The sequence below is a fragment of the Daldinia caldariorum genome (assembly GCF_022478825.1).
Source record: "Daldinia caldariorum strain CBS 122874 unplaced genomic scaffold F4812scaffold_1, whole genome shotgun sequence".
Lineage (NCBI taxonomy): Eukaryota > Fungi > Ascomycota > Sordariomycetes > Xylariales > Hypoxylaceae > Daldinia > Daldinia caldariorum.
Window position 1 is genome coordinate 1,366,457 of NW_025953037.1, and position 24,949 is coordinate 1,391,405.

Here is a 24,949-nt window from a genome sequence, read left to right on the forward strand (position 1 = left end):
CCTGTTTCCTCTATAGAGCGCACGCAGCATTGCCTTGGTGCCCCGCGTTCAGCCCGAAAAAAAAAGAGTGTTAATTGAGGAATGACTCAATAAGAGCTACCTCACTAAAACGTGGGGTTATACAGTTATCATGTGACAACCAAGGACGTATCTTATATCGATAAGCTATACTCTGTACGTACCTAGGTACCTAAGGTTAGTGTGGATAGCTCTTATCCCTGTCGAATTGATCGAATGCAGGAACCAGGGGTTATCGATAACTAACAAATAAATAAAACGGAGCTTCAGTTCGTTGACCAGGTGGTACGATTCTATCTTGTAATTGAACAACTTCCCCTAGGCCCCGGGGAGATCATGTCAAATGTCACTTGGATAAGTCACATACCAACTATATGATGATATCTTCACTCGACCAGGAAGTGGTAGGACACGGTATATGAAAAATGGCGGCAAAAGACCTCGCTCAATGGGTCAACGAATTCAGTACTCTCATACGAGGGTTCCCGTACGTCTCTCTTACTTACTTAAACTATTCTGATAATGTCCTTCTCACTGTCCTTCTCACTGGCGGTCAGCTCATAAATAATTCATACACAGCATTAAAGAATTCACCTTCGCCGCTTTCCCCATCATCTTCGCTATTGTTGGTGGCCTTATCCTCTATAACACTCATACGGACTATTGGGATAAACCAAAGCGGTACACCGTCCCGGCCCCGAAGAAGTCAGATGAAATAAAGATCCTCGACAATCCCACCGTCAAAGTCTCCGGCACAACCGCCATCCAATGCTACGCCCCGGCGACAGGCCAATTCCTCGGCTTCGTGAACCCTTCTACGCCCGACGGCATCGATCGTGCCATTGCCCAGTCAGCAGCGGCACAGGAGCAATGGGCCAAGACTACGTTTAGCGAACGGAGGAAAGTGTTGCGAACTATGCTGCAGCATGTACTCGACAATCAGGAACAGATATGCCAAGTAAGCTCTCTGGATTCGGGCAAGACTATGCTGGATGCACAGCTAGGTGAGATTATGGTCACAGCTGAGAAATTGGAATGGACCATCAAGCATGGCGAGAAGGCTCTGCGTCCGAGCCGACGCCCGACAAACTTGCTTATGGCATATAAGAAAAACACGGTTCAGTACGAACCCTTGGGTGTCGTGGCGGCTCTGGTCAGCTGGAATTACCCCTTTCACAATCTGATGGGTCCCATCATCAGTGCTATCTTTGCTGGGAACGGTATTGTTGTGAAAGTTAGCGAGCAGACATGCTGGAGTGCCGCATACTACACAAGCATTGCAAGGGGTGCGTTAGTAGCACATGGTCATGATCCCCAGTTAATACAGAGCGTTGTATGCTGGCCCCAAACCGCTGGACATCTAACGAGCCATCCTGGTATCAGTCACCTTACCTTCATTGGTAGCCGGCCTGTATGTCATCATGTTGCCTCAAGCGCAGCCAAAAGTCTTATCCCTTTGGTCGCGGAACTCGGCGGCAAAGATGCTGCCATTATCCTCGACTCAGCTAAATCCGACCTCAAGCGGATTGTGGAGACACTATTGCGTGGAACTTTCCAAGCTTCGGGACAGAATTGCATTGGTATTGAGCGAATCATCGCTGCACCCGGTGTTTACGACCAACTTGTGGCTATGCTCGAACCTCGCGTTAAAGCCCTACGTCTCGGTCTCGATAAAGATGTTGGCGCTATGGTCTCAGACGCCTCTTTCACTAGACTTGAAAATTTAGTCAAAGACGCCGTAGAGAATGGTGCGCGACTCCTTGCTGGTGGTACCCGATACGTACATCCCGATCACCCGAAGGGCTTCTACTTCCAACCGACGCTTCTTGTAGACGTGACGCCCGACATGTCAATCGCGAAGGAAGAGTGTTTCGGGCCGATCATGACCATCCTCCGGTCCCCTTCGTCCAGCGCCACTGATCTCCTACGATTGGCTAACGCGCCAGACTTCGGTCTGGGTGCCTCCGTCTACGGACGCGATTCGGACCCGGTACTCAAGGAAGTCGTCCGCGGCGTGCGCGCAGGCGGTGTCGCCGTTAACGACTTCGCGGTGTTCTACGCCGTGCAGCTCCCGTTCGGCGGCGTCGGCGGGTCCGGATACGGACGCTTCGCGGCCGAGGAGGGTCTTCGGGGCCTCTGCAATCTGAAGAGCGTATGCGAGGACCGGTTCGCGTTCTTAGGGATACGGACTTCGATCCCGCCGCCCGTGCGGTACCCCGTCGGGAGCCAGGAGCGCGGGTGGAGATTCGCTAAGGGCGTCGTGGGCGTCGGGTACGCGCTTACGCTCGCGGGGAAGGTGAAAGGCGTCTTGGATATTCTGAGGAATATGTAGGATGGGAAAACGGAGATGTGATCGAGGGGATTTTGTATGAAGGCAGTGTGAAAGTGACTGTATCTGCATACTTAGATACCCCCGAGTACCTGACGTATATATAATATTAATCGTATAATTTGAACACATATCTGTTATATTAGGTATTTATCCCTTCCAGTTGTATTTTGCTGACTTTGATCCTTCTAGATCATGCTACGGGAGGAAGGGATAGTACAATATCAAGTTCTGTAAGCATTTATTACATACCTAGTCCAAGCAGAAGCATCACTCCCCCGCTCCCTCTCGCTTACATACCTGTATACTAAGTAAACAAGTGCATTGGTATCTTTAGTTTAGTTAGGTACGAAACGAGGTAGTTAAGCTACCTGGGGAAATGTAGCCTATCCCGGGGGAATACATTCATAACATGAATCCATCTATTCCTTTCGCCAACCTTCCTCCTTTTTGTTTTGCTCACTCACTCATTACTCCTTTGGCTTTTAATTACCTGACCTATGCCTACCATTACCATCTAGGTATCCGTCCTAGAGAAAACTCCTACAATGACATTGGTGGATTAAGAGGTACTAGGTACTTTTCATGTGTTTCTTCTTCCATATGCTGGGCAAGGTGCCTCGGAAATACACAGAATACATGTTGAGTACCTTGGGTACCTGGTACGTAACACCTAAATCACGACCGTAATTAAGTGTTGGGGGGATATTCTAGGTACCTAGCCTAACCTCAGGTAAAATACCCAGAACAAACACAGCCCAACTCGAACCCTCTCGCTTCTTCTCAAGGCCCTCGTGATCTACGCTGCAGAAGCGACCAACCTCCTCTGAATCTTAACCAAGTTCGCGAAGTCGAGCTTCTTGGCATCCTCGGCGGGGGGCATGTGTTCGCCGGAGGCGATGCACAGGACGCGCATGCGCTCGTCGTAGCGCAGGCCGGTGAGCAGCTTGGGAGTGATGAGGAAGTACTGGCTCGTGTGCTCGCGGCAGGCGATCTCGACCATGCGCTCGTGCACCATGCGCTCGTTGCGCGGGTCCATGCCCTGATTAATCTCGTCCACCACCCGGAACGGCGCCTGTGCCATGCTCTGCAGCGCCATCAGGTAGAATATCGTCGACACGGCTCGCTCGCCGCCCGATTGACGGTGCTGGTTTAGTTGTTGGAGGGTTTCGTTTTCGCTGGGAGGATGTTAGCATAGCTTACAATTTTCTTTTCTGGATGGTAATGAAATGCAAAGAAAAATGGATAGAGGTTGTCTTGAACATGGAAAAAGAACTTACCGGAATTTGACCTTGATCTCGATGGCCCACTGTTCAAAGTCCTCGTCCTTGTGAATGTTGACCTCGCCCGCGCAGTTGATCTGCTCGAAGTTGTAGCTAAAAGCGTCGTTGATCTTGCCGATGACGCCATCCACGCCGGGCTCCCATTGTTCCATGATATGCGTGATCCTCCTTACGTACGACTCGAGCTTCGCGTTTAGTTCTTCCTTCTTGCGCGTCAGGTCCTCGATTTCCTGCGCACGCTTCTCGTACTGCCGAAGGATCGCCGGGTCGACCCCATGGATCAGTTCGAGTTTAGTAGACTCGGCACCGATCTCATGTTCGACATCTTCTGTGGTTTTATCCTCCACCAAACTAGTCAGATAAGCAAGCCGCTCAGAACCACCCTCACCGACGGCCTCTACCACTTTAGCTCTTGCAACTGCTGCTGCGGCTCTCATCCTTTCCGCTTCGGCTTTAGCATTGGCAATCTCGTCCTTCTTTTCATCGAGCTGTCGTTTGATGCTGGCGTTCTGCTCTTCTAAACCCTTCACGTCCGATTGGGCTTCAATGAGGCGGATCTGAGCCTCTAGCAGCGCTTGGTGGGCGTCGCGAATCTGAGAAAGCTGCTCCTTGTGTTTTAGAGCAGACCGAGCCTTTTCGAGGATAAGCTGATCCTCTTGGGCGCTATACTCGAATATCCGCTTCCGGCAATCCGCAAGGTCTTTCTGTGTGCTCTCTAGGGCTCTCTTCTCGGTTGCTACGATTTTCATTAGCTAGCGCTGCTATACGTCAGATGGAATCTACTTACCGATTTTATCTCCAAGAGTTGCATATTGTGTGGCAGCTTTCTGCAACTCGTTCTTCTCTTTCCTCAATAATTCCTTTAGAGTTGTTAGAGTTGTAGACTATATATCTTTAAGTTAGAAGAGATGAATGACTCACTATCTTGTCACGGATCGGCTTTTCAGACTCCCCTATTTCTGCGATACGTGTCTTGATTTGTGACCCTTGTCTTTGAATCTCCTCGTACTCTTCATTCGCTTCGTCAATACGCCTTTGCAGTGCGGTTCTTTCAGCTTGATCCACAGGCTGATCTGTCCAGAAGCGACCCGGTTGAATTTTTCTTGTGGTGGTTGAGACTGCGTTGCCATATTCTTTGCGTCTCGTAATTCGATACATCAGTGGGCCACAAGCCCAACTATGTATCCCGTCACGGCTTGCTATAAGCTCATATTGGTCATTACTGATATCCCGAAGAGCAACCCCGGATGTATGTAATCTCTTTTCGGAACAGAGCATCGCGAGGACGGGCTCCGGACCTTCTAGATACTCGATAGCATATGCGTCAAGACCCATCGCCCGAATTTGTTCTGTAGGGATGACCGGTCGAAACGAAGAGAAATCGCTACCACAAGTCCTGATCGTCACCGAAATGCCTAGCTTCCCAAAAAACTGTGCGCTCAGTTTCTTGTGGTCGTTACGGGTTTGACAGGTAAAGCAAAAGAAGTCTTCCGTAGCTAGGAGAGCCTGGATTTGGTCCGAGTACTGCTGGTTTGTGATGGAGCAGTTGAGCATCGGCGGACCAAAGACTTCTTTCTCGAATTCATTTTGATTTTCCTGGAGCCATTCCCAGCCCTTTGCGGCATCTGGGTGGACCTTTCTTAGATGAACAAGCTTCTGACCCTCTTGGGAGTTTAGTGCTGCTAAGTCCTTCTCACGCTGCTCCTTCTCTTGTCTCTGCCTATTACTTCGAGTCTTCAGCTCGTCAAACTGCTCGCGCAATGTACGCCTCTCTGCTTCATTCTCGCGCATTATATGCTCTTGTTGCCGCTAGGTTGGCAAGTATCAGCAATAGAGAATTGTGAAAGATAACGGTGCTGTCACTTACGATTCTCTGATTCCAATCAGAAGCAACAAACTCGGGTGGCTTATTCTGCAGTTTAGCCTCGAGATCCGTGATTGTTCTGCGAATTTTCCCAAGATCAGCTCTCTTGGAGCTATGAGATCCTTCCTCCGCATTCTTCTTATTTTGGAGATGCTTGATTTGTTCTTCCTGTGCTTCGAGATTTTGCATAAGTCGGTCACATGCGCTCTCGGCATGCTTCAGCGCGTTCTTTCGCTCTGCGACTACGGCCTCGATCCGTTGCCGATACTCTTGCTTTCGATTAACAGCCTGCAAGGCAGGTCCACAGGCTTGTTCCAGCTCTTGCAGCCTGTTTGTAGCCTCTCTGGTTTTTTCCTTCGCTTCGGTTACCATGCGACGAAGATGGTTATATTCAGCAATAGCGCGGGCGCTCTGGAGGTCTTGTATCTTCTTCTGGATTGCTTCTCTTTCCCGCAATCTATCTACGTCGGCCTGCGATCCTTGTTGGCGTGTCTCGTGACCTTTCAAAGTCTCGGCGCACGCATCAAGTCTACCTTTGACCTCTTTATGTTTCTTGTGCAGCTCCTTCAGTTGGTTGTGCCAAGTGATCATCTCTTCGGGCGCAGCAGCTCGTAGGGTCTCGTGGAGAAGTTGTACAGGAGTGAGACCGGCAAATTCGGCAACCCTATCCTGAGGCAGAAATTGGCATAGGTTATCGATTTGAATGCGCAAACTGTTCGTAAGGGCCTTAACAGCACTATGTGTACTCTCTTTCCCATTAATCCACCACTTCGTCTTGTTGTCTTCTTTACGGATCTGTAGTCGAATTACATGGTTGGATAGCTCGCCTGGTTGGCCTTGTAATTCGATCTCCACTATAGCAGTCTCTTTCCCATGTTTTACAAACTCTCCCAAGTTGCTTGCCCGGCCGAGATGTCTCGGGTGGAAACCTAAACCAAGGCAGATTGCGCATACTAGGGAACTCTTGCCAGTGCCGTTAGGGCCGATGACCATGTTGAGATTTGGGCCAGGATTGAACTCGGCATGTTCGTAGGTAACGAAATCCTCGACCAAAACTCTGACTATAGCACCAGTTTGAAATTCTCCTGTGCTACTAGGTGAACTCTTAACCCGTCCCCGCGGCAAATCACCATCGTCACTTTGATCATTCCCGTCCTCATCCGATAAGGTTCCATTTGTATCAAGCCGTTGCCGTTTCGGCGATTCCGATAGTGAAGATTCGTCGTTCTCTTCTTCGAACCGAGCTCTCGGTCGACGGCGGGGTTCTAGAGAGGCCATGGTTGGATGTGGGTACCTCTAGGTAGGTAGACAATCAGGAACCGAGGGTAGATTGGAGCGGACGTTAGAGTGATCGGGTTTAATAGGTCATTTCAGAGGTGAGCTCTTGGGGTGGAGACTCTCTTTTGCGTGCGTAAGTGTTATTTATTAATTCTGGGGATAGGTTTTGACTTGGTGGGAATTAATGGTAGTTGATGCGTTTGTGTGATAAATTCCGTGAGCTAAAAGACGCGGTTTGCTTTACGTACTACCATAAAAGTAGACGCGTTCCTCTTAGTGGGGAGCACTTAAACTTAAATAAGAAATTACCTAATTAGGCAATATACAAGGTACTTCTTAACGAGGGGGTAGCCTGTAGGTAAGCTAGGTCCCTGAGGCTCGAATTTATTTATCCACCAAAACTCATCCCTGCAATCCCTTGCGATTGTCAACGACATATCTTGTAGTCAGCTTTAGGTACCTAAATCCACGAGAAATCTCTCCCTTTTCTCCCTCTCTCTTTTCTTTTAATATCGTACCTTATATCTCGGTAAGTCATCTAATGTACAGTAAATAATCGTCCCAAGAATATTCTTACTAATTTTTTTTGTATAATTGATTTTGTCAGTAGGTATTCCGTAGTTTAATTGTGCAGCAGTTATTTCATGGTATCAAGTCTGTTTTTACCAGATGCAGCTAATAGCAACATGTACCTTAGGTACCTACCTAAGGTAAGTTTATGTATTTATTCCCCTTTGTATCGTACCTTATCTTAGATTAGTCTGATGTTTTATCTTCTAGTTGCTAGGAGATGCTCGATAAGAATTGCATTCACTCCATGCGGCCTTTGTTGAGAATACCTAATGCAACTTCGATGTGGAAGGTGGCAGGTGGGGGAGATAAGTTGTGGAAATAGGCACATAAGTCAGGTACGGAGTTGAGCACCTGCACATGTGTAGAATTGTAGACTTGGTAGAAGGGCGCTAGGGCAACACTTATATCGATACCTGTTACCTAGTACATATATACCTAAAGTACAGGTAACCTGGGTGATAAGTGAACGCATCACTACGGTATCCCACAGTGTCTTATTCTTATGTCTTAGAGATAGATACATTAGAGGTACCTAAGGGCTTTCGTCGCCTTTTCTTTAAAATACCTAACCTAGTAATCAAATCACATTCATCTTTCCTACACTTCGCGCATCAAACATTCCCATCCCTCAGCTTGAGCAGCATATTCCACCCTGCCAACTGACCCGCGGCTCATTTTCTTCTACCAAATTACATTCATACAACTTTGTTCTTCCAAGTGCTGCTGCAGCCTGCACCGAACTGCATGAAGTCTCTCGCCACCTTCCAAGGTTTCAAGGCTTTATGATATTTGCATCCATTTGGCAGAACTTGACACGCTTGTTTTTGGTCCGCCTGGCGCGAACTTGTGCATATCACTTCGCATCCTCATAGGTGTCTTTTCTCGTCGCGTATTCTCTCATCTTCATGCGCATTACTACATCGTCAAAGTCGTTCTCTGTCCACACTTTGTTGTGCTCCAAGGCGACCTACTCACTGTAGCATACTATTATTTCATGTTCATTATCTTTCCAGTTGGTTACTTGTAATCCAATTAGGAAAAATATGATCTGAGTATTTCTTCGACATGGCCGATTATCGTAGACCGACCTCTCGGGCCTCTCGGCCTTCCCGGCCCTCCCGCGCTCCGCTAGGTGATGCCACTTCTCGCATAAACAATACATCATCGACGCATTCAACCAAACAAACTCAAGTTCAGGCTCAGGCTCCCCAACCTAACCCTCTGAGAGCTCACCCCACCAATTCGGCGCGTCAACATACCAGCTTAGACGCAAGCGCTACTTCAAAGCATGACAACCCGCGAGCGCCTGCTAAGACCAAGTCTCGCGCTCCGATCATTCTGCAGAACCCCACAGACAACAAGCGCAACTCCCAAGCTTCAACAATTACGGTGACAACCTCTAACGGCGAGCGCCGTAAAACCCATATTGGGCCCTGGAAGCTCGGAAAGACTTTGGGCAACGGTTCGGCTGCTCGGGTTCGGTTGGTTAGACACAATGTTACCAATCAGTTAGCCGCCGTAAAGATCCTCTCAAGGAACGGCAATCCGATGATGCAGCCGGGAAGCATAGCCGCTCTCGACAGATGGGATCGCACCCGCGCTGAGTTCAAGTCGGAGAATCGCATTCCCTTCGTGATCGAAAGGGAAGTAGCTATCATGAAGCTTATCGAACACCCGAATATAGTGAAGCTTTATGATATTTGGGAAAACCGATCGGAAATGTATGTAAAGTTCCAAATCCTTCAAGGTTCAGTTACTGATATTAGACGCAGTTACCTTGTCCTCGAGTACGTAGAGCAAGGGGACCTCTACAGCTACCTTACTAGAGCTGGCCCTCTAGCTGAAGATGAGACAATGTACTTCTTCCGGCAGATACTCGACGCTTTGGAATATGTCCACTCTTTCAACATATGCCACCGTGATCTGAAGCCGGAGAACATTCTTCTCACCAAGGACTACCGGATCAAGGTCACCGACTTCGGCATGTCGGCTATGCATCAAGGACCTAATCACCTACTGAAGACGGCCTGTGGAAGCCCGCATTACGCTGCTCCTGAACTTATGAACCGAAGCTACTATCGAGGTGACAAGACTGATCTGTGGAGCCTTGGAGTCATACTGTATGCTTGCATGTGCAACGTTCACCCTTTCGAGGACGACAATGTTCATCAACTGCTGGCGAAAATCAAAAGAGGCCAGTATCATGTGCCTTCTTTCATCGGCCGTGAAGCCCGGAACCTGATCGGGAGACTATTGACAGTAAACCCAGACCAGCGCATATCCATACGAGAGATTTGGCAGCACCCTTTACTTCGTCGGTATGATTATCTAGATAACCTGAATAAAGGGGACCGTGCACATGTCTATTCACGGGATACTCGGTATGATCCGGTACCAGTTGAGGAGCTCGATATGCAGACTTTGAGACAATTGAAGTCTGTGTGGCATACGTTTGACGAAAAGCAACTAGCATCAAAACTAGTGAGCCCCGAGTAAGTTCAATTAATACTGATCATATTCGCTCTACTAACTTGGTCAACAGGCCCAATGAGTTCAAGACGTTTTATTGGCTCCTTTACAGTTACAGGGAAAAGAGACTGGAGAACTACGGGAATGAATTGACGCATTCCGCAAGCGACTACCATCACTTGCAGCCTCCAAACTGGACAAAAAAGTACACAACCCTAGACTTCCCTGCCAAGAATGGACGATCTATGTCGCGCTTCACCGTCATCTCTAATATTGCGACTGATGAGAATGGCGAGCCTCTCGAGAGAGCTTCTACAGATTGCGGTTCTACCATTCAAAGTTACGATCCGTATAAATCATCCCGTATTCTGGACGATGTAGTGGCCAGTCAGGCAAAGATTGTCGTCCACCGCAATGGTACTACGTCTACTCGGAACTCCCAAGCTCCAAGCGTACGTAGTAGGTCAGTCAGAACCAACTCTACATATTCACGACGTGGTACAGGTGGGAAGCACGCAAAAGCCCACCCTACTCTACGTGGCTCACGGCGTTCTTTGAATTCGATCCAAAGTGGCGAGGAGATTTCTTACAAACGGTCAGCTTCGCGTCGCAAGCGTGGGGTCGACTTCTCGCGGGCTCATAAGCAATTGGCCAGTCAGAGCGATATAGAAAGTAGCCGCACCAATATCATGGTACACAGCACACCGAATGAGCAAATGCCTTCAACCCCTACCGGTCCTAAGAAGAGGAATAGGCTATCGAAGAACCGTGAGGGAATTCGATCAGGCACACAACCCCACGAAGGTTCCAAGACTAAAGACGAAGGCTTATGCTGGAACGAAGAGCTACGCCACTTCAGCAATACTATTGCGAAGGACTGCGACGAGGCCTTCAACAGTACCCTGCTAAGTCGAGAGTCATACCTGGGCGAGTCTTCGTTACCAGAGACACAAACTATCTTGACTTCCACCAGCACACCTACCCCAATCTCTCAAGTAACTGGAGAAATAAGAGGTAACGCACAGCCACGAGAATCCTGGCCACTACCTACGACTTCGAAAGGGTTAGACATCCGTGGGTATGCAACGCTGAAGACCGACCGAGTCCAGGAGAGTATGCCCGAATCTGCAGGAGAGGTAAACAAGATTGATTCCCAATTCAAGCGACTTGGTCAGTCTGTTAGACCCTTTGAGCAGGTAGGAGCAGAGCGTAGAATCGTATCGGCTCCAATCTACTCGCAGTACAGCACGCAATGGGGTAAAGATAGAATACCCTTACCAGCTATTAACGAGGGTGTAAAGGAAGATGACTCGTTTGGAGATGGGGATAAGATGAGAGTTGTTTCCGCACCTGCAGAAGTCTCGTCGGCTCATTATGCGCCAGCTGAGGAAGGGGCTGAGTTGGAAAATTTGGCCCAAACTGTGGACACGATACGCCTGGTCGATTCTCCATCTAATCGGCCACATAAAATCGTGGTTCCCACCTTTCCTAACAACCGCAAGGAGTTGTCTAATATCGTGAAGGAGATTCCACAGGCGCGACAAGGACTTACTCTCCGCGAGCAATATGTAGAAGATGAAATGAAAGCGCCGAACACCAACGAGTCCACCATGCCGACTGGACCAGCTAGAACAGATTCTACGTCCACGATTAAGAAGAAATCTTCCTGGTTCAAGCGCAGCTCTAAAGAGAAACCTGAATCAGCCGATGGCTCGACTTGCGGGAACATTGATGGTCCCGACCACGCAGAAACCAATTCATCGGCTCCTGCAATTGCACCGCCAACGAAGAAGAGGAGCTTTCCCTTCGCTTTCTGGCGTGGAAACAAAGAGCAACCTCAGTTTAAAGTCTCGCTTGCAGGTATGCTTTTTTGTTTAACTTGACTCTACCGTGTAAACTAATTGCAAGTATAGGTCCCGAGATCGAGGATCATTCTAACCCTGAGACTCCTCGAGCATCCAGTCGTTCATCTCATCGACTACAGACCAAGGCGTCGCAAGAGAAACCCTCTGGAAACCGCAACATTGAACCGCAGCAGAATTGGTTGGCTCGCCTGTTCCGAGTTAAGCCAGCAACTAGATATCTTTGCTTCTCTATTCCCCGTCACCGTGTAAGACAAGAAATCGTCTTTTTGCTGAGGGAGTGGCGTCGCCACGGCATGAGGGACGTTGTGGTTGACAAGGAACGTAACCTTGTCTTTGCACGAGTTGCTAACAAAAATGGTAAGTGATATACTCGGTGCTTTCCACGAAACAGCGGCAACTAATGGTATCCCGTGCACAGATCTCGACTTGAAGGAAGCTTCATTTGCAGCAGAGATCATGACTGTCATCGAACACGGCAGACGTAATCAGCTCTGCATTGTTCGATTCACACAAGAACGTGGGGCAGCTTCTACTTTCAATAAGGTGATAGATACTATGGACGACATCTTCCTTGCACGAGGTCTACTCATCGTCGACAAGTACAAGATCAAGATGATGATCAAGACACTCAACTCGTGACATTAACTTGCTAATAAAAAAAAAAGTTTTTGGTCCCTATTAGGGATATGAATGCGCATCAACTTGAAGGAGTTTCAGGCGACACCGGTGTTATAATGGGAGGCATTCTTCTCTTTTACATCCTTGGCATTTGTTGATGAATAGCTTGGATGCTTTGGGAACAAATTCCTGGAATACGCAACTGTGAGGAATCTGGATACGGCAGTGTTACCTATACTATGCCAGAAAACAGAAAACCTCCAGACTGTATGATCCTGATTATTTCTTTTTCTTTTCCTTTCTTTTTCATCCGCCCTTCTTTCCTCTTTTCTATATGAGATGGGGAGAGGCGATGATGTTGACGGTTGAAGATGGGTTACCAATGAGTGGACTCTTCCTTATGCTGCAAAAAAAATACGGTACTGGTTGTACTTATAATCATGGCTCTGGTTGGAACAAAATCTGCTTCATAACTCATAATCCGCATCAGTCATTTTTTTAGGTACTGCATTGCGACTTTTTTTTTATTAGCTATGGTTTGTTTCGATTCGATTCTGACAATGGGCATTCCCACCCTTTTTTTTTAAAAAACCCTTTTATTCAGACTTTATTGTTGACTTTTGACCTTATGTCCTTATTAATACGTGTACATAGTGCATACCGCTTATGTAATAAATACGGAGGTACAATTCAATAGAATCCCGGAGAACCGTAATGTTTTTTATTTACCGCAATCGGGTGTTTCCGGCCCGCAGTTTTAGTGTAAGGTTAGGTAGCAGTAAATGGTCGAATGGAACTGGATTACTGTTTCCTATTTTGCAAACGGGCCGGCAAATAGGAACCCGGGACAAGTTTACGCCCGTCTGAACTCCGGACGGTTAGGTGGAATTGAATTCTGAAGCAGCTTCAAAAAAATATTGAGCGCTTTTTTTTCTTATTCTTTTTTCTTTTTGTATCATTTTTATTTTCCCCAACTTCTTCACAATCCTTACCTACTAAAGCATAAACTATCCATACCTAAGGTACTAACAGGTTATGTAAGTAGTTTTAAACGAACCTTTCACCAGATCAATCAACCTTTTCTTGTACCTGTCATCTGACGTATTGTAGCCAATTGGCAGCTTCGGTCACTCAATCGATTTTGGGGGAAGCTACTTTGTGCCGAAAAATCATGCTGCGATCGGTAGGAGCTGCGGCCGGCAGCCAAGCTAGAAACCTGCTTGGACCGAGAACTGCTCCTCGGCTGCTTTGTACATGCAACACCACCTCCACGTCGTCCTGTACCACGAGATCTCTCCGCACTAGTTACAACAACTCCAACAAACCTTCGTATTCCCTACAATTCCAGAGAAACCTACATGCTACATCGATAAGAATGACTGCCAACACAAGAACCGAGAGCGATGCCTTTGGTGAAATCCAAGTCCCCGCCGACAAGTACTGGGGAGCTCAAACTGAGCGATCTCTCTCCAACTTCCGTATCAATCAGCCCCAGGACCGAATGCCTCCTCCTATTATCAAGGCATTCGGTATCCTGAAGGGTGCTGCCGCCGCCGTCAACATGCGGTATGGACTTGGTATGCCATAATCCCACATGGAGCGCATTGTTCCCTGCCTAATTATGCTATGGTGGGGTATTAGCTTACACGATGCGACTATATTATTACAGATGAGAAGATTGGCAAGGCTATCCAGCAAGCTGCCGCTGAGGTGGCTGACCTCAAGCTCATTGACCACTTCCCCCTCGTTGTCTGGCAAACCGGCTCAGGTACTCAGTCCAACATGAACGCCAACGAAGTTATCTCGAACCGAGCCATTGAAATTCTCGGAGGTACCAAGGGCACCAAGAACCCCGTTCACCCGAATGACCACGTCAACCGCTCAGCTTCTTCGAACGACACCTTCCCCACTGTCATGCACATCGCCGCAGTTCTGGAGATTGAGGGCCAGCTATTGCCCTCTCTCAAGAGCCTCCGAGACGCGCTACAGAAGAAGGTGGACGAATTCGACGCCAAGAAAATCATCAAAATCGGACGAACTCATCTTCAGGATGCTACGCCACTGACTTTAGCGCAAGAGTTCTCGGGTTACGTCGCTCAGCTGGACTTCGGTATCAAGCGCGTCGAGAGCTCTTTACCCGATCTGAGACTGCTTGCCCAGGGCGGAACTGCTGTTGGTACGGGAATCAACACCTATGAAGGCTTTGCCGAGGCGATTGCCGAAGAAGTTAGCAAGATGACAGGCACCGAGTTCAAGACAGCACCGAACAAGTTCGAGGCCCTCGCCGCTCATGACGCTATCGTCCAGGCCTCCGGTTCTCTCAACACCCTAGCTGCATCGCTTACCAAGATCGCTCAAGATATCCGCTATCTTGGCAGCGGCCCCCGCTGCGGTCTAGGCGAGCTAATCCTACCGGAGAACGAGCCGGGTTCCAGTATTATGCCCGGCAAGGTCAACCCCACGCAGTGTGAGGCCTTGACGATGGTCTGCGCGCAAGTCATGGGTAACCACGTCGCTACAACCATCGGTGGAATGAACGGCCAGTTCGAGCTCAACGTCTACAAGCCCCTTATCATCCGAAACCTACTACACAGCGTGAGGATCCTGTCCGATAGCATGCGCTCATTTGAGAAGAATCTCGTCGAGGGTCTCCAGGCCAACGAGGAGAGGATTGCCAACATTATGAAGCAATCGTAAGTTTCTTTCTTTCTTTCTTTTTTTTTTTTTTTTTTTGAACAATGGACCATAATTCTCAGAAACAAATTGCCGCGCCAACAGTGTATTTCTCGTTGGCGCAATTACTATTACAGTCTATCTAACCCACGAGTGGTGCCACCACTGTCATATTAATCGAGTACTAGCTAACATTTACTACTTTTTAGTCTTATGCTTGTTACTTGCCTCAACCCCAAGATCGGTTACGACATGGCGTCCAAGGTCGCCAAGAACGCGCACAAGAAGGGACTGACCCTGAAAGAAAGCGCGGTGGAGCTCAACGTCCTAACGCCGGAAGAGTTCGACGCCCTAGTCAAGCCGGAGCTTATGATCGGGCCCCAGCCTTACAAGGGCTAGGTGCACCAGGTAGTCGAGCCCGTGATACACTACGTCCAGGCCGAACTTGATACGATCGAGAAGAAGGCGTTGGCCTATCACAAAACCCACCACCACCAACAGCGGCCTTCTTCTCCTGACTAGGCTTGCAGTCGGGCGCTTACGGAATAATACTTCGCTTTATTCGGTACCGGTATTGCCTAGCAACATTACCTAACTTAAGTCTACCCCTAGTCGAGCCTTGCTAAATAGGAGGTTTAGTACCTATAAATATGACCTTGGACTTGTACAGACTACCTAACATATAGCATCTTGTATATACCTACCTAAGTACCTAATAATAAAGAGATAAAGAGAGGTAAACAATTATCAATAATCTTGCCTTAGGTAATGTTGTTACCTTAGGTAGAGTTAATCATATTCCCGTCATCTTGGAAGGTATTACTAACTCCTACCTGCTAATTACCTAACATAATCCTATTAACCTACCTTAGGTACCTATTTGTACCTGACGTGAGATAACAAGTACTCCTTATAAACGACCTAGCCTTGTAAATTCAAGTCTTACTCCTACAACAGCATTATCATCATTATCGTCACACCCCGAAAGGTGCTGCGCCTTAATTCATGAAACGGGCAGCAATAAAGTACTTTTCCGAGACCATTCATTACATTGCATATAGCTTCATAATTCATTCTCTTCTTTCAATGTGTTGTCAGGGTCTGGATAGCCTCTTACTGGTCCTGAAAGTCTGGTACGCTGGCCACCATGTCGATAGCTAACGCACGGGACCGAATTAGAAAACCATGCTGGGCAATTATTTAACCCTTCCCTGAAACTGTGGCTGGACTGAGCTGAGGTTTCTATACGCTGGATCACATAGAAATCTTCTCGATTGGTTCGGTTAACCGCCGGCGCATCTCATTTTCAGCTTTAATATAGACCTCCAGCAGGCTCGTCACAATGGTACCTCTGGCGGTCGCATATTTTCATCTTCAATAATACCCCTCACCTCTTCTACTGCGTCTTCTCCTGCGAGGATAAGTCTTCGTCCGTACAACAAGTCATGCTATGAAATAAGTAGCAGGCATGCAGCAAGACAGCGAACTATTTGAACTTGACAAGCATGGGCTCTGCCTATTATCCCTCGATGGCGGCGGGGTCCGAGGGCTGTCGTCCCTATGCATCCTCAAGGGGATTATGACACAACTACGAGCGTGGGTTAGACGGTCTCCCTCCTGTAAAGCCATGCGACATATTCGATCTTATTGGCGGTACAAGTACGGGCGGGTGAGCAGGCATACTTTGATTCCCTAATGGCACAACTAACGAAGTATCGTAGACTGATTGCGATTATGCTCGCTCGGCTCGAAATGGATGTCGACGAATGCATCTCGGTATACAGCGAGCTTATAAAATCCATCTTTAAAAAGAAAGCGAGTTGGTTACCAATCAGTTTGACAGGTAAAACTAAGTCCCGGTTCAAGTCTGCGAAACTTGAGAGCGCAATCAAACAGGCAATTATTAGGCGTGGGTCTAAGGAGACGGATCTCTTTAATGATCAGGTCGGTCGTAAATGCAAAGTGTAAGTCTTAGGTACCAGCACGATGAGGCAAAGCTCTAACGAGATCAGTTTCGTTTGCACAATCGCGCACGAGAACAGGGCAATCGTTCGCTTAAGGAGTTACAATATGCGAGGTGAACTCGATATTCCTGTTACTATTACCGACGCTGCACTCGCGACGTCCGCCGCGACGACCTTTTTCGACCCTGTTAATATTGGAGCACGCAAGTTCGCCGATGGTGCCTTGGGCGCAAATAATCCGGTAAGAGAGGTGGAAGGGGAAGCCTCGAACATCTGGTGTCCCGATACAGGAGACCTAAAGCCTCTCGTCAAGTGCTTCGTCTCGGTCGGGACTGGGAACCCTGGACAAAAGCCAATCAAGTCAAGGATCTTGAAATTCCTTTCCCAGACGCTAGTAGAACTTGCGACGGAGACAGAGAAAACGGAAAACGACTTCGTTTCTAACTGGCGCCAACACTACGATGAAAGGCGTTACTTCCGCTTCAATGTTGAGCAAGGGCTACAGGGTGTCGAATTGGCGGAATATGAAAAACAAGGCACCATATGACTATCTCGAGTACCAAGCCCCAAGATTCCGAGTACGGGATTGCGTTCAAAATTTGAAATTGAAGCAAAGTATGTACATCGAAAGCTCTATGTAAAATACTCATTCCTCAGTTAACCTTGCAAAGAGATTCCGGACAATGATCTCTTGCGTATAATCACCGCAAGAACGCCACTATCTTATTCTATGACCAGTATGTCGTTCTTGGTTACACCAAATTGAACCGTGCTAAGTACTGCGTAGTGTTGGAGAAAACCCGGGCGGACAGACAAGACCTGAAATTCAGATGCGATACGTGGCTCAAGCCATCGAATATGAAGATGATCTACCACAGCCAGTTTCAGGAAAAGTTGCACGGAACATGCGACTGGGTATGGTCTCACCCTACGTTCTTGGCGTGGAATAATACCTCGACAGATCCTTTAACCGCAGGCCGTCGTCTGCTCTGTATCTACGGCACTCACGGTTGTGGGAAAACCGTCCTAGCGTCCTCGATCATGGAGTCATTGAAAAGTAATGGGCACCGGGTATTATTTTTCGCTTTCTCTGATGCGGATATCAGTCGCCGAAGCTTAGACGACATGGCCCGGTCCTTTTTGTCACAAATCTTACAAGAGTCGATCCCGGACGAGAGCTTTAACTTCCGACTTATGGGCTGTCTTTAAAAAGATTACGACATCTGCACCAGGACTTATATACTGGATCATTGACGGGGTTGACGAATCCAGAGAATCTGGTGAAGAGATCTTGAGACCAGTCCTTGACCTTCTCGACGCCAACAAAGATGCCCACGCCGTTCTCCTGGGAAGAACGCAGGTCCTTAAACCAATACAGCAAGAAAATTATGCGATTTAGATGACTCCCGATTTAATCAACCCTGACATTGACGCATATATCAATACTGAGATAGATAAATCCGCAGCCCTCAAGACTCCCGAGATTCGCGACCTTGCATTCAAGACTCTTCATACCGGCTCTCAAGGCATGTTCCTTTGGGTAAAACTCATGATTCATGACCTTCGTAGGCCTTCGTCCAAAGCAGAAATTATTCAAAGATTGCATAATCTGCCCCATGGCCTACAAAAGGCTTACCAGCGCCTATTTTTACAACTCATGGAGGATCTAGATAATATCAGTCTCAGATTTACTAAACGCCTTCTCGCATTTGTTATAGGAGCCCGCCGGCCGTTGAAGATTGGAGAACTACAGTATGCATATGCCCTAGTTTCCAAGGCTGATTCAAAAGCATCATACGAACGCCCACTCGAAGCATATCTCATAGATGATATGGTAGGGAAGGTTCTCGATACCTGTGGAAGTTGCACACAAATAACTGACGGGGTTATTGTCCTGGTCCATATATCCGCCAAGGAATTTTTGACAAGACCAGAGAGCGAATGGTTATGCGAAAGCGATCGCAAAATTATCGATCTTCGAATTGATCCACAAGAATCCCACTCCTTGTTTGTCTCGGCCTGCATCGACTACCTAGAGTTTGGTAACTACGGCTTCCCGCTGCAGGGCCAGGACGAATTGCAAACACTATACACTATCCATCCATTTCTAGAATATGCATCCAAAAACTTGCTTTACCACATCAACAGGTATAGAGAATCTTCCACTGACACCGTCGACAAATCTGAGCCATTTCTGGACTCTAAGAACTTCTCATCTTGGGCTGAATATTTCTTTATGCATTATGTGGAAGATGGGTCTTCCGGCTTTGAGATTGAGGAGTTCGACCTGTGGCTCAAGAATAGCAATAGGGAAAAGTTCATTGAGAGTATTTCGTTCCACCTACGCGAGCAGCTTGAGATCCTTAATCGGAGCTTTAGCGAAAACGATCAGCGAATAGGTCAGTATAAGATGATTCTCGATATACTCATGTATATTCGCGGTGCTGAATCCACTGGGAGCGTATCAAATGATGACGATTCTATACCCGACCTCGTATTGCACAAAGGACCAAATAATATTGACCAAACAATCTCCATGGTGATGGAAACATTTAAGAAGAGTAGTGCTCTGGCGGCACCGATGCAACTCAACTTGTTAGTAAGATTACAACCACATCCAACAAGCAAAGGCTTTGACGGATCCACTCGAGCTTATATTCCGTCTCATTTTAAAGAACGCCGAGAATGTTCCTGTTTATGCACTGTGGATAATTGGCAGTTTCTACCAAAGAGTCGAACAGTTCAATAAAGCTTTACAGGTCTTTTATACTGCATTAAAAAAGTTTGGAGATCGCGAAGTAAGGCTGAAATACGCAACATGGGATGAAATTGGCGACATTTATTATAAGATGGGTCAATTTCAAGAGGCAGAGGAGCCATATGCCCGAGCAGTGGAAGGACAAGAGAAAATACTTGGCCAGAGCCACGCTGACACTCTGGCTAGTCTTCACAGCTTAGGACTGGTCTTTTACAGTCAAAGCAAGTACATACGAGCACAGGAAACGTTCCAACAGGTCACAGAAAGGCGGCAAAGAATACTCGGTCTGGAGCATGAATCGACTCTCCACAGCATGCACATGCTAGGATGTGCTCTTTACGATCTGAATAAAGACACAGAGGCAAAAGAAATATTGCAGCGAACAGTAAAAGGACGACAAGTAATACTCGGCCAAGAGCATGAATATACTCTCAATAGCATGTACATGCTAGGATGCGTTCTCAACTCTCAAAGATACTATGTAGATGCTGAAAACATACTTGTACAGGTAGTAAACGGGCAGCAAAAAATATCCGGCCTAGAACATAGAACTACTCTTAGCAGTATGCTAGTACTACGCCATGTTTTGTACAATCAAGGAGGATATTGGGAGGCAGCAGTCATGTACCGAAAGGTATTACAAGGACAGGAGAAAGTCCTCGGCCCAAAAAATTCGGATACCCTCCTGACCGCAGAATACTTAGGATACACATTCGCGAGACTAGAATTGTACGAACGTGCAAGGGACATGTTTCAACGAGCAGCGGAGGGGCGAGAAGAAACGCTTGGACCGGATCATGAAGATACTCTATCGAGCAGGGAAAATTTGTCAGAAGCGTCTCGGCGCTTGGAAGAGTACGCGCAGGAAGGAGAGCAAATGCGAGCGCTGTTTGGGCAAGATGATTTAGGTGTTGATATTCAAACGTTCGACCCCTAGTTGTTGTTCCGGTCTTATCCCGTTGCTCAAGTTGTTACGGAAATTTCTTATTTTGCAGTACCCTCTCTACTGGTTACAGGTATATTTGGCGAAGGTGGTATGGCGTTAGATGTACTGGGAGTTGGTGGCTTTGAGCTGGGTATCTTGATTATTGGTAATCGGAAAGCACTTGAAAGTGATATGTCTAGGCTGACACCTACCTACATTTCTTTTCTTCTTCATCGATGTATGTCGGGAGGGATATCAAATAAATGCCATAGGATATGTTATATCATCGAGAGCGACTTGACAGTGAACTTATATAAACAACGTGGTGAATAGATTTATGTAGCAGTTCATCCTTCATATATTATAGCAACCGATGGGGACATATATTGATTGTCGTAGATGTTGCTTATGACTCCTGATACCTAGAGCTTGCGGCCCCCCTCGTTAGGTCGAATTTGATTTCCCCTTCGGATGATCTTTCGCTATATGTAGCTTTCCGAATCGGCATTTGCGGCGGGTAAGGAGGTATGTAGTGATCCTCTTTCTATTATAGCTAATAGATATCTCGTTGGAACCTCCGTAGCATCGAGTAAGTACGTAACCGAAGGACGAGCGTATCAATGTGACGATAATTTCAAGGAGCTATATTACATTAGCTAGGTGCAGTTCTTACTATGTATGTACACACTGTAGTAGCTACCTGATGTTGCGGTTCGGGTACTCTCGGTAACTTCAGGCAATCTGGAACCTCGAATTGGTTGGTAATCCGACCTCGGCAGGCGGGAGCATTCGCAGTTTCGGTACTTCGGGAGTTGCAGGTGGACTACGTCACTCTCTTTCTTAGCCGCCCGTTTATTCTGTCCAATGGGCGTTGCTATCGAACCCGTCCCGTATCTTCGGAATTCGATACCTACAATGTCATGGAGGTGGTTGGTTATTATCAAAATTATCAAAAGCTAAGTACATATTTATTCCTTTTCTTTTTAGGTACTAGGTACGCAATGCATGTTATCATTTCGAGATATCCCCGATAATAGGAACGCGATTGAGAAGCGATATCGCAGCGTCTAATACTTACATGTAGCTCTTCCGACAAGTAAATTCGAGCACGAAGATAAGATAATATTTGCAATTGCAAAATTGATGCCGTCATGATCAACGAACTGAGAATCTATCCCAGTTGACGATAAAAAACGGTTCCTTACGAGCGGCGGGCAGATGGACTTTGCCCCCTTTACGGCATAATGGACCAATCAGCGCTCTTTTGCTAATTAGCTTTGAGGTAGCTGGCTAGCTGAGCTTACCGTTTTTAACTGGGCTGCGGGGAGAGAAGCTGGGGAATGCTGGGCCAATGATATAATGTGGTACTCGAAAAAGACCGGGGTTAAAGCTTTAAGGTTAGAGCTTCCCCGGTTTTACATGTGAAGAGATCGGACTGTAGTTGTAGATACATTACCTATCTGTTACCTAACATACCTAGGAGGTAATATCGTTATGTATTAGGTACTTTATTATGTGCAAAGAAGTACTTACCTGGTAGACTTCAAACACGCCGATAGTAGAAAAGTTGTACACCTTTGTAGTGTATTATACATCGACAACCTCGTGGAGTCGAGAACAAAGTAACATCTCTTCCCCACACTTTCACAAGCTTTATACCTTGGTAGGAGGTACCTAAGATAGGATATCCTAGGTATTTACTCCCCCTTCCCACCGGCTACATCAGAATCGCGTAACCAGTCACTTACCCTCCTTCCAGCCGAATATTGTCGGAAAGTAACCTATTCACTATTGACTCACCTCATGTCATAATAGTTGTTCTACGCACCTAGGTAAGAAGCTATGACTCCATGTAGTATCTCATCTTAGGTACATAAGTTCGGGACACCCCTCTCTTCAGCAAGGGGATTCTCGACTTTAAAGCCGTTGCATGCCTTGGCTTATAACACTGCCTCCTACCCGAACTTGAACTTGTCGTCGCTACTCCTTTATAACCGTGGAAACCCGCTGCTGTCTTCCTCGTAGCCGTACTTCCGCTAATCCTTTCACGTACCTAACAGGCTAGACAAAGGAATTTATATATTAGCACCGGCTTTTCTTCGTGCTCCATCTAGCTCTTTTATAACTATTTCTTAACTTGATCAATATATACCCTACCAGCTCCGGTTCCGGCTTCATTACATACTTGGTCTTATCAACTACAACGAGCCTCACCATCAAGAGGAGGGATTAGAGGCAGTTAATTATAACATCACAGCGGAGTGGAACTTGCAATCGTCATCTCCTCACTTAAGTGAACATCTAACTATAACACCATGGCGACTACCGACAGCATCCTGCAAGGCGTCACCATCTCTGGCACTGTGCTGCCGGAACATAAGAAGATCTTGACGCCGCAGGCATTGGCTTTCCTAGCACTACTTCACCGATCCTTCAATGGCACACGCAAAGCTCTCCTAGAGCGCCGCGCCGCACGTCAAGCTGAGATCGACAGAGGCAACCTGCCGGACTTCCTGCCCGAGACAAAACACATCCGTGAAAACCCGACATGGAGAGGCGCGCCACCGGCCCCGGGTCTCGTCGACCGCAGGGTAGAGATCACGGGCCCTACCGATCGAAAGATGGTAGTAAACGCGCTGAACTCGGATGTATGGACTTATATGGCGGATTTTGAAGGTGAGTAGCAGCAGAAATAGTGATGATGTCAAGAGGTGAGGATCCATTGGCTAGTGAATTGACTAACACAAATGACAATAGATTCGAACGCCCCGACGTGGGACAACATAATCAACGGCCAAGTCAATCTGTACGACGGCGTGAGGCGACAGGTCGACTTTAAGCTGGGCCCCAAAGAGTACAAGCTACGAACAGACCGCGTGCTGCCCACGCTGATCGTGCGGCCGCGAGGATGGCACCTCGAGGAGAAGCACGTCACAGTAGACGGAGAGCCGATCTCGGGCTCCCTATTCGACTTCGGCCTGTACTTCTTCCACAACGCGCGCGAGTCCATCAAGCAAGGCTTCGGGCCGTACTTCTACCTGCCCAAGATAGAGTCGCACCTCGAGGCACGCCTGTGGAATGACGTGTTCAACCTGGCCCAGGACACGATCGGCATCCCGCGCGGCACGATCCGCGGTACCGTGCTCATCGAGACGATCCTAGCCGCCTTCGAGATGGACGAGATCATCTACGAGCTCCGCGAACACAGCTCCGGGCTCAACTGCGGCCGCTGGGACTACATCTTCAGCACCATCAAGAAGTTCCGGCTGAACAGCTCCTTCGTCCTGCCCGACCGCGACGCCGTCACCATGACGGTCCCGTTCATGGACGCGTACGTCAATCTGCTGATTCAGACGTGCCACAAGCGAGGCGTGCACGCCATGGGCGGCATGGCGGCTCAGATCCCCATTAAGGAAGACAAGGAGGCGAATGAGAGGGCGATGGAGGGCGTGCGAGCTGATAAGCTGCGGGAGGTGCGCGCCGGCCACGACGGGTACGTGCTCTTATCCCTCTCCTTATATTCTTTTTCCTCCCTTACGAATAGAACTTAGCTGACATTTGTATCTCGTTCCAGCACATGGGTAGCGCACCCGGCTCTGGCGTCCATCGCTTCCGAGATCTTCAACAAGCACATGCCGACGCCGAACCAGCTGTTCCGGCGACGGGAGGACGTTAAGATCGGCCGCAATGACCTGCTCAACATGAATGTGCCCGGCAAGGTTACCGAGGGCGGAATCCGGAAGAATTTGGGAATTGGTCTGGGATACATGGAGGCTTGGATCCGCGGCGTTGGTTGCGTGCCTATCAACTACCTCATGTGAGTGAATCCCCCCTCCCCTCCCCCCCCTCCTACCCCAACCACCTACAACCTTAGAAGTACGTACACTAACTTCTACCCTCACAAAAAAACAGGGAGGACGCAGCCACGGCCGAAGTGTCGCGATCACAGCTCTGGCAGTGGGTGCGGCACGGGGTGACGACGGCGGAGGGCAAGAAGGTGGACAAGGAGTACGCGCTGAAGCTGCTCAAGGAGCAGACGGACCAGCTGGCGGCCAAGGCGCCCCCGGGCAACAAGTTCGCCCTCGCGTCGCAGTACTTCGCGGGCCAGGTCACGGGCGAGGACTACGCCGACTTCCTCACCAGCCTGCTGTACGACGAGATCACCTCCGTGGGGAACGCGGCGCCCGCTAGTAAGCTGTGAGATGTGAGCTGCGTGCTGGGAGGAGGAGGAGGAGGAGGAGGAGAGGGGCCGATATAAGCCTCAAGGTAATGAGGATATAAGGTGTGTAGGTATGAAAAGTACGAGAGAGAGAGAGGGAGAGAAAGGGAGAG

At 48.1% G+C, this 24,949-nt stretch overlaps 8 protein-coding genes across 8 annotated transcripts; 7 read left to right on the forward strand and 1 right to left on the reverse strand.

Moving 5' to 3' along the window:
* The first annotated feature begins 254 nt into the window (after positions 1–254).
* On the forward strand, positions 255–2,511 carry F4812DRAFT_15212 (Aldedh-domain-containing protein). Its single transcript, XM_047929733.1, has 2 exons — positions 255–505; positions 598–2,511. Exons 1-2 carry the CDS (start codon positions 444–446, stop codon positions 2,348–2,350), a joined length of 1,815 nt encoding a protein of 604 aa, XP_047794811.1. The 5' UTR covers positions 255–443; the 3' UTR covers positions 2,351–2,511.
* Positions 2,512–3,146: 635 nt separating this feature from the next.
* Positions 3,147–6,772, reverse strand: F4812DRAFT_454311 (P-loop containing nucleoside triphosphate hydrolase protein; the record flags this gene model as incomplete). The annotated part of the gene is made up of 5 exons (XM_047936625.1): positions 3,147–3,525; positions 3,628–4,366; positions 4,418–4,490; positions 4,552–5,439; positions 5,498–6,772. The coding sequence occupies 5 exons, from the start codon at positions 6,770–6,772 to the stop codon at positions 3,147–3,149; spliced, it is 3,354 nt and encodes a 1,117-aa protein (XP_047794812.1).
* Positions 6,773–7,896: 1,124 nt separating this feature from the next.
* On the forward strand, positions 7,897–12,857 carry F4812DRAFT_15436 (Pkinase-domain-containing protein). Its single transcript, XM_047929748.1, has 5 exons — positions 7,897–9,066; positions 9,118–9,837; positions 9,888–11,674; positions 11,728–12,036; positions 12,098–12,857. Exons 1-5 carry the CDS (start codon positions 8,411–8,413, stop codon positions 12,316–12,318), a joined length of 3,693 nt encoding a protein of 1,230 aa, XP_047794813.1. The 5' UTR covers positions 7,897–8,410; the 3' UTR covers positions 12,319–12,857.
* F4812DRAFT_15369 (fumarate hydratase) lies at positions 12,753–15,741 on the forward strand. The gene is made up of 4 exons (XM_047929743.1): positions 12,753–13,334; positions 13,408–13,874; positions 13,967–14,990; positions 15,180–15,741. Exons 2-4 carry the CDS (start codon positions 13,469–13,471, stop codon positions 15,367–15,369), a joined length of 1,620 nt encoding a protein of 539 aa, XP_047794814.1. The 5' UTR covers positions 12,753–13,334; positions 13,408–13,468; the 3' UTR covers positions 15,370–15,741.
* A 544-nt stretch (positions 15,742–16,285) lies between these two features.
* On the forward strand, positions 16,286–17,637 carry F4812DRAFT_15481 (FabD/lysophospholipase-like protein). The gene is made up of 3 exons (XM_047929752.1): positions 16,286–16,629; positions 16,692–16,934; positions 16,983–17,637. Exons 1-3 carry the CDS (start codon positions 16,439–16,441, stop codon positions 17,479–17,481), a joined length of 933 nt encoding a protein of 310 aa, XP_047794815.1. The 5' UTR covers positions 16,286–16,438; the 3' UTR covers positions 17,482–17,637.
* Positions 17,574–18,238, forward strand: F4812DRAFT_15404 (uncharacterized protein). The gene is made up of 2 exons (XM_047929745.1): positions 17,574–17,671; positions 17,722–18,238. Exons 1-2 carry the CDS (start codon positions 17,665–17,667, stop codon positions 18,141–18,143), a joined length of 429 nt encoding a protein of 142 aa, XP_047794816.1. The 5' UTR covers positions 17,574–17,664; the 3' UTR covers positions 18,144–18,238.
* Positions 18,239–18,333: 95 nt separating this feature from the next.
* F4812DRAFT_464625 (uncharacterized protein) lies at positions 18,334–21,304 on the forward strand (the record flags this gene model as incomplete). Its single annotated transcript, XM_047938360.1, has 2 exons — positions 18,334–19,533; positions 19,610–21,304. 2 exons carry the CDS (start codon positions 18,334–18,336, stop codon positions 20,627–20,629), a joined length of 2,220 nt encoding a protein of 739 aa, XP_047794817.1. The 3' UTR covers positions 20,630–21,304.
* Positions 21,305–22,451: 1,147 nt separating this feature from the next.
* On the forward strand, positions 22,452–24,863 carry F4812DRAFT_409162 (malate synthase, glyoxysomal). Its single transcript, XM_047932419.1, has 4 exons — positions 22,452–23,293; positions 23,375–24,110; positions 24,192–24,434; positions 24,530–24,863. The coding sequence occupies exons 1-4, from the start codon at positions 22,933–22,935 to the stop codon at positions 24,816–24,818; spliced, it is 1,629 nt and encodes a 542-aa protein (XP_047794818.1). The 5' UTR covers positions 22,452–22,932; the 3' UTR covers positions 24,819–24,863.
* The last annotated feature ends 86 nt before the right edge of the window (positions 24,864–24,949 follow it).

Excerpts from the sequence above, each read along its gene's own strand:
- F4812DRAFT_15369 (XM_047929743.1), top strand. The coding sequence starts at position 13,469 with ATGCTGCGATCGGTAGGAGCTGCGGCCGGCAGCCAAGCTAGAAACCTG. Across the intron at positions 13,875-13,966 it reads CAACATGCGGTATGGACTTG|ATGAGAAGATTGGCAAGGCT; the intron begins GTATGCCATAAT and ends ATATTATTACAG. Across the intron at positions 14,991-15,179 it reads GCCAACATTATGAAGCAATC|TCTTATGCTTGTTACTTGCC; the intron begins GTAAGTTTCTTT and ends ACTACTTTTTAG.
- F4812DRAFT_15212 (XM_047929733.1), top strand. The coding sequence starts at position 444 with ATGGCGGCAAAAGACCTCGCTCAATGGGTCAACGAATTCAGTACTCTC. Across the intron at positions 506-597 it reads ACTCTCATACGAGGGTTCCC|CATTAAAGAATTCACCTTCG; the intron begins GTACGTCTCTCT and ends ATTCATACACAG.
- F4812DRAFT_15436 (XM_047929748.1), top strand. The coding sequence starts at position 8,411 with ATGGCCGATTATCGTAGACCGACCTCTCGGGCCTCTCGGCCTTCCCGG. Across the intron at positions 9,838-9,887 it reads TCAAAACTAGTGAGCCCCGA|GCCCAATGAGTTCAAGACGT; the intron begins GTAAGTTCAATT and ends CTTGGTCAACAG. Across the intron at positions 11,675-11,727 it reads GTTTAAAGTCTCGCTTGCAG|GTCCCGAGATCGAGGATCAT; the intron begins GTATGCTTTTTT and ends TTGCAAGTATAG.
- F4812DRAFT_15481 (XM_047929752.1), top strand. The coding sequence starts at position 16,439 with ATGCAGCAAGACAGCGAACTATTTGAACTTGACAAGCATGGGCTCTGC. Across the intron at positions 16,630-16,691 it reads CGATCTTATTGGCGGTACAA|ACTGATTGCGATTATGCTCG; the intron begins GTACGGGCGGGT and ends GAAGTATCGTAG. Across the intron at positions 16,935-16,982 it reads GTCGGTCGTAAATGCAAAGT|TTTCGTTTGCACAATCGCGC; the intron begins GTAAGTCTTAGG and ends TAACGAGATCAG.
- F4812DRAFT_409162 (XM_047932419.1), top strand. The coding sequence starts at position 22,933 with ATGGCGACTACCGACAGCATCCTGCAAGGCGTCACCATCTCTGGCACT. Across the intron at positions 23,294-23,374 it reads TTATATGGCGGATTTTGAAG|ATTCGAACGCCCCGACGTGG; the intron begins GTGAGTAGCAGC and ends AAATGACAATAG. Across the intron at positions 24,435-24,529 it reads GTGCCTATCAACTACCTCAT|GGAGGACGCAGCCACGGCCG; the intron begins GTGAGTGAATCC and ends ACAAAAAAACAG.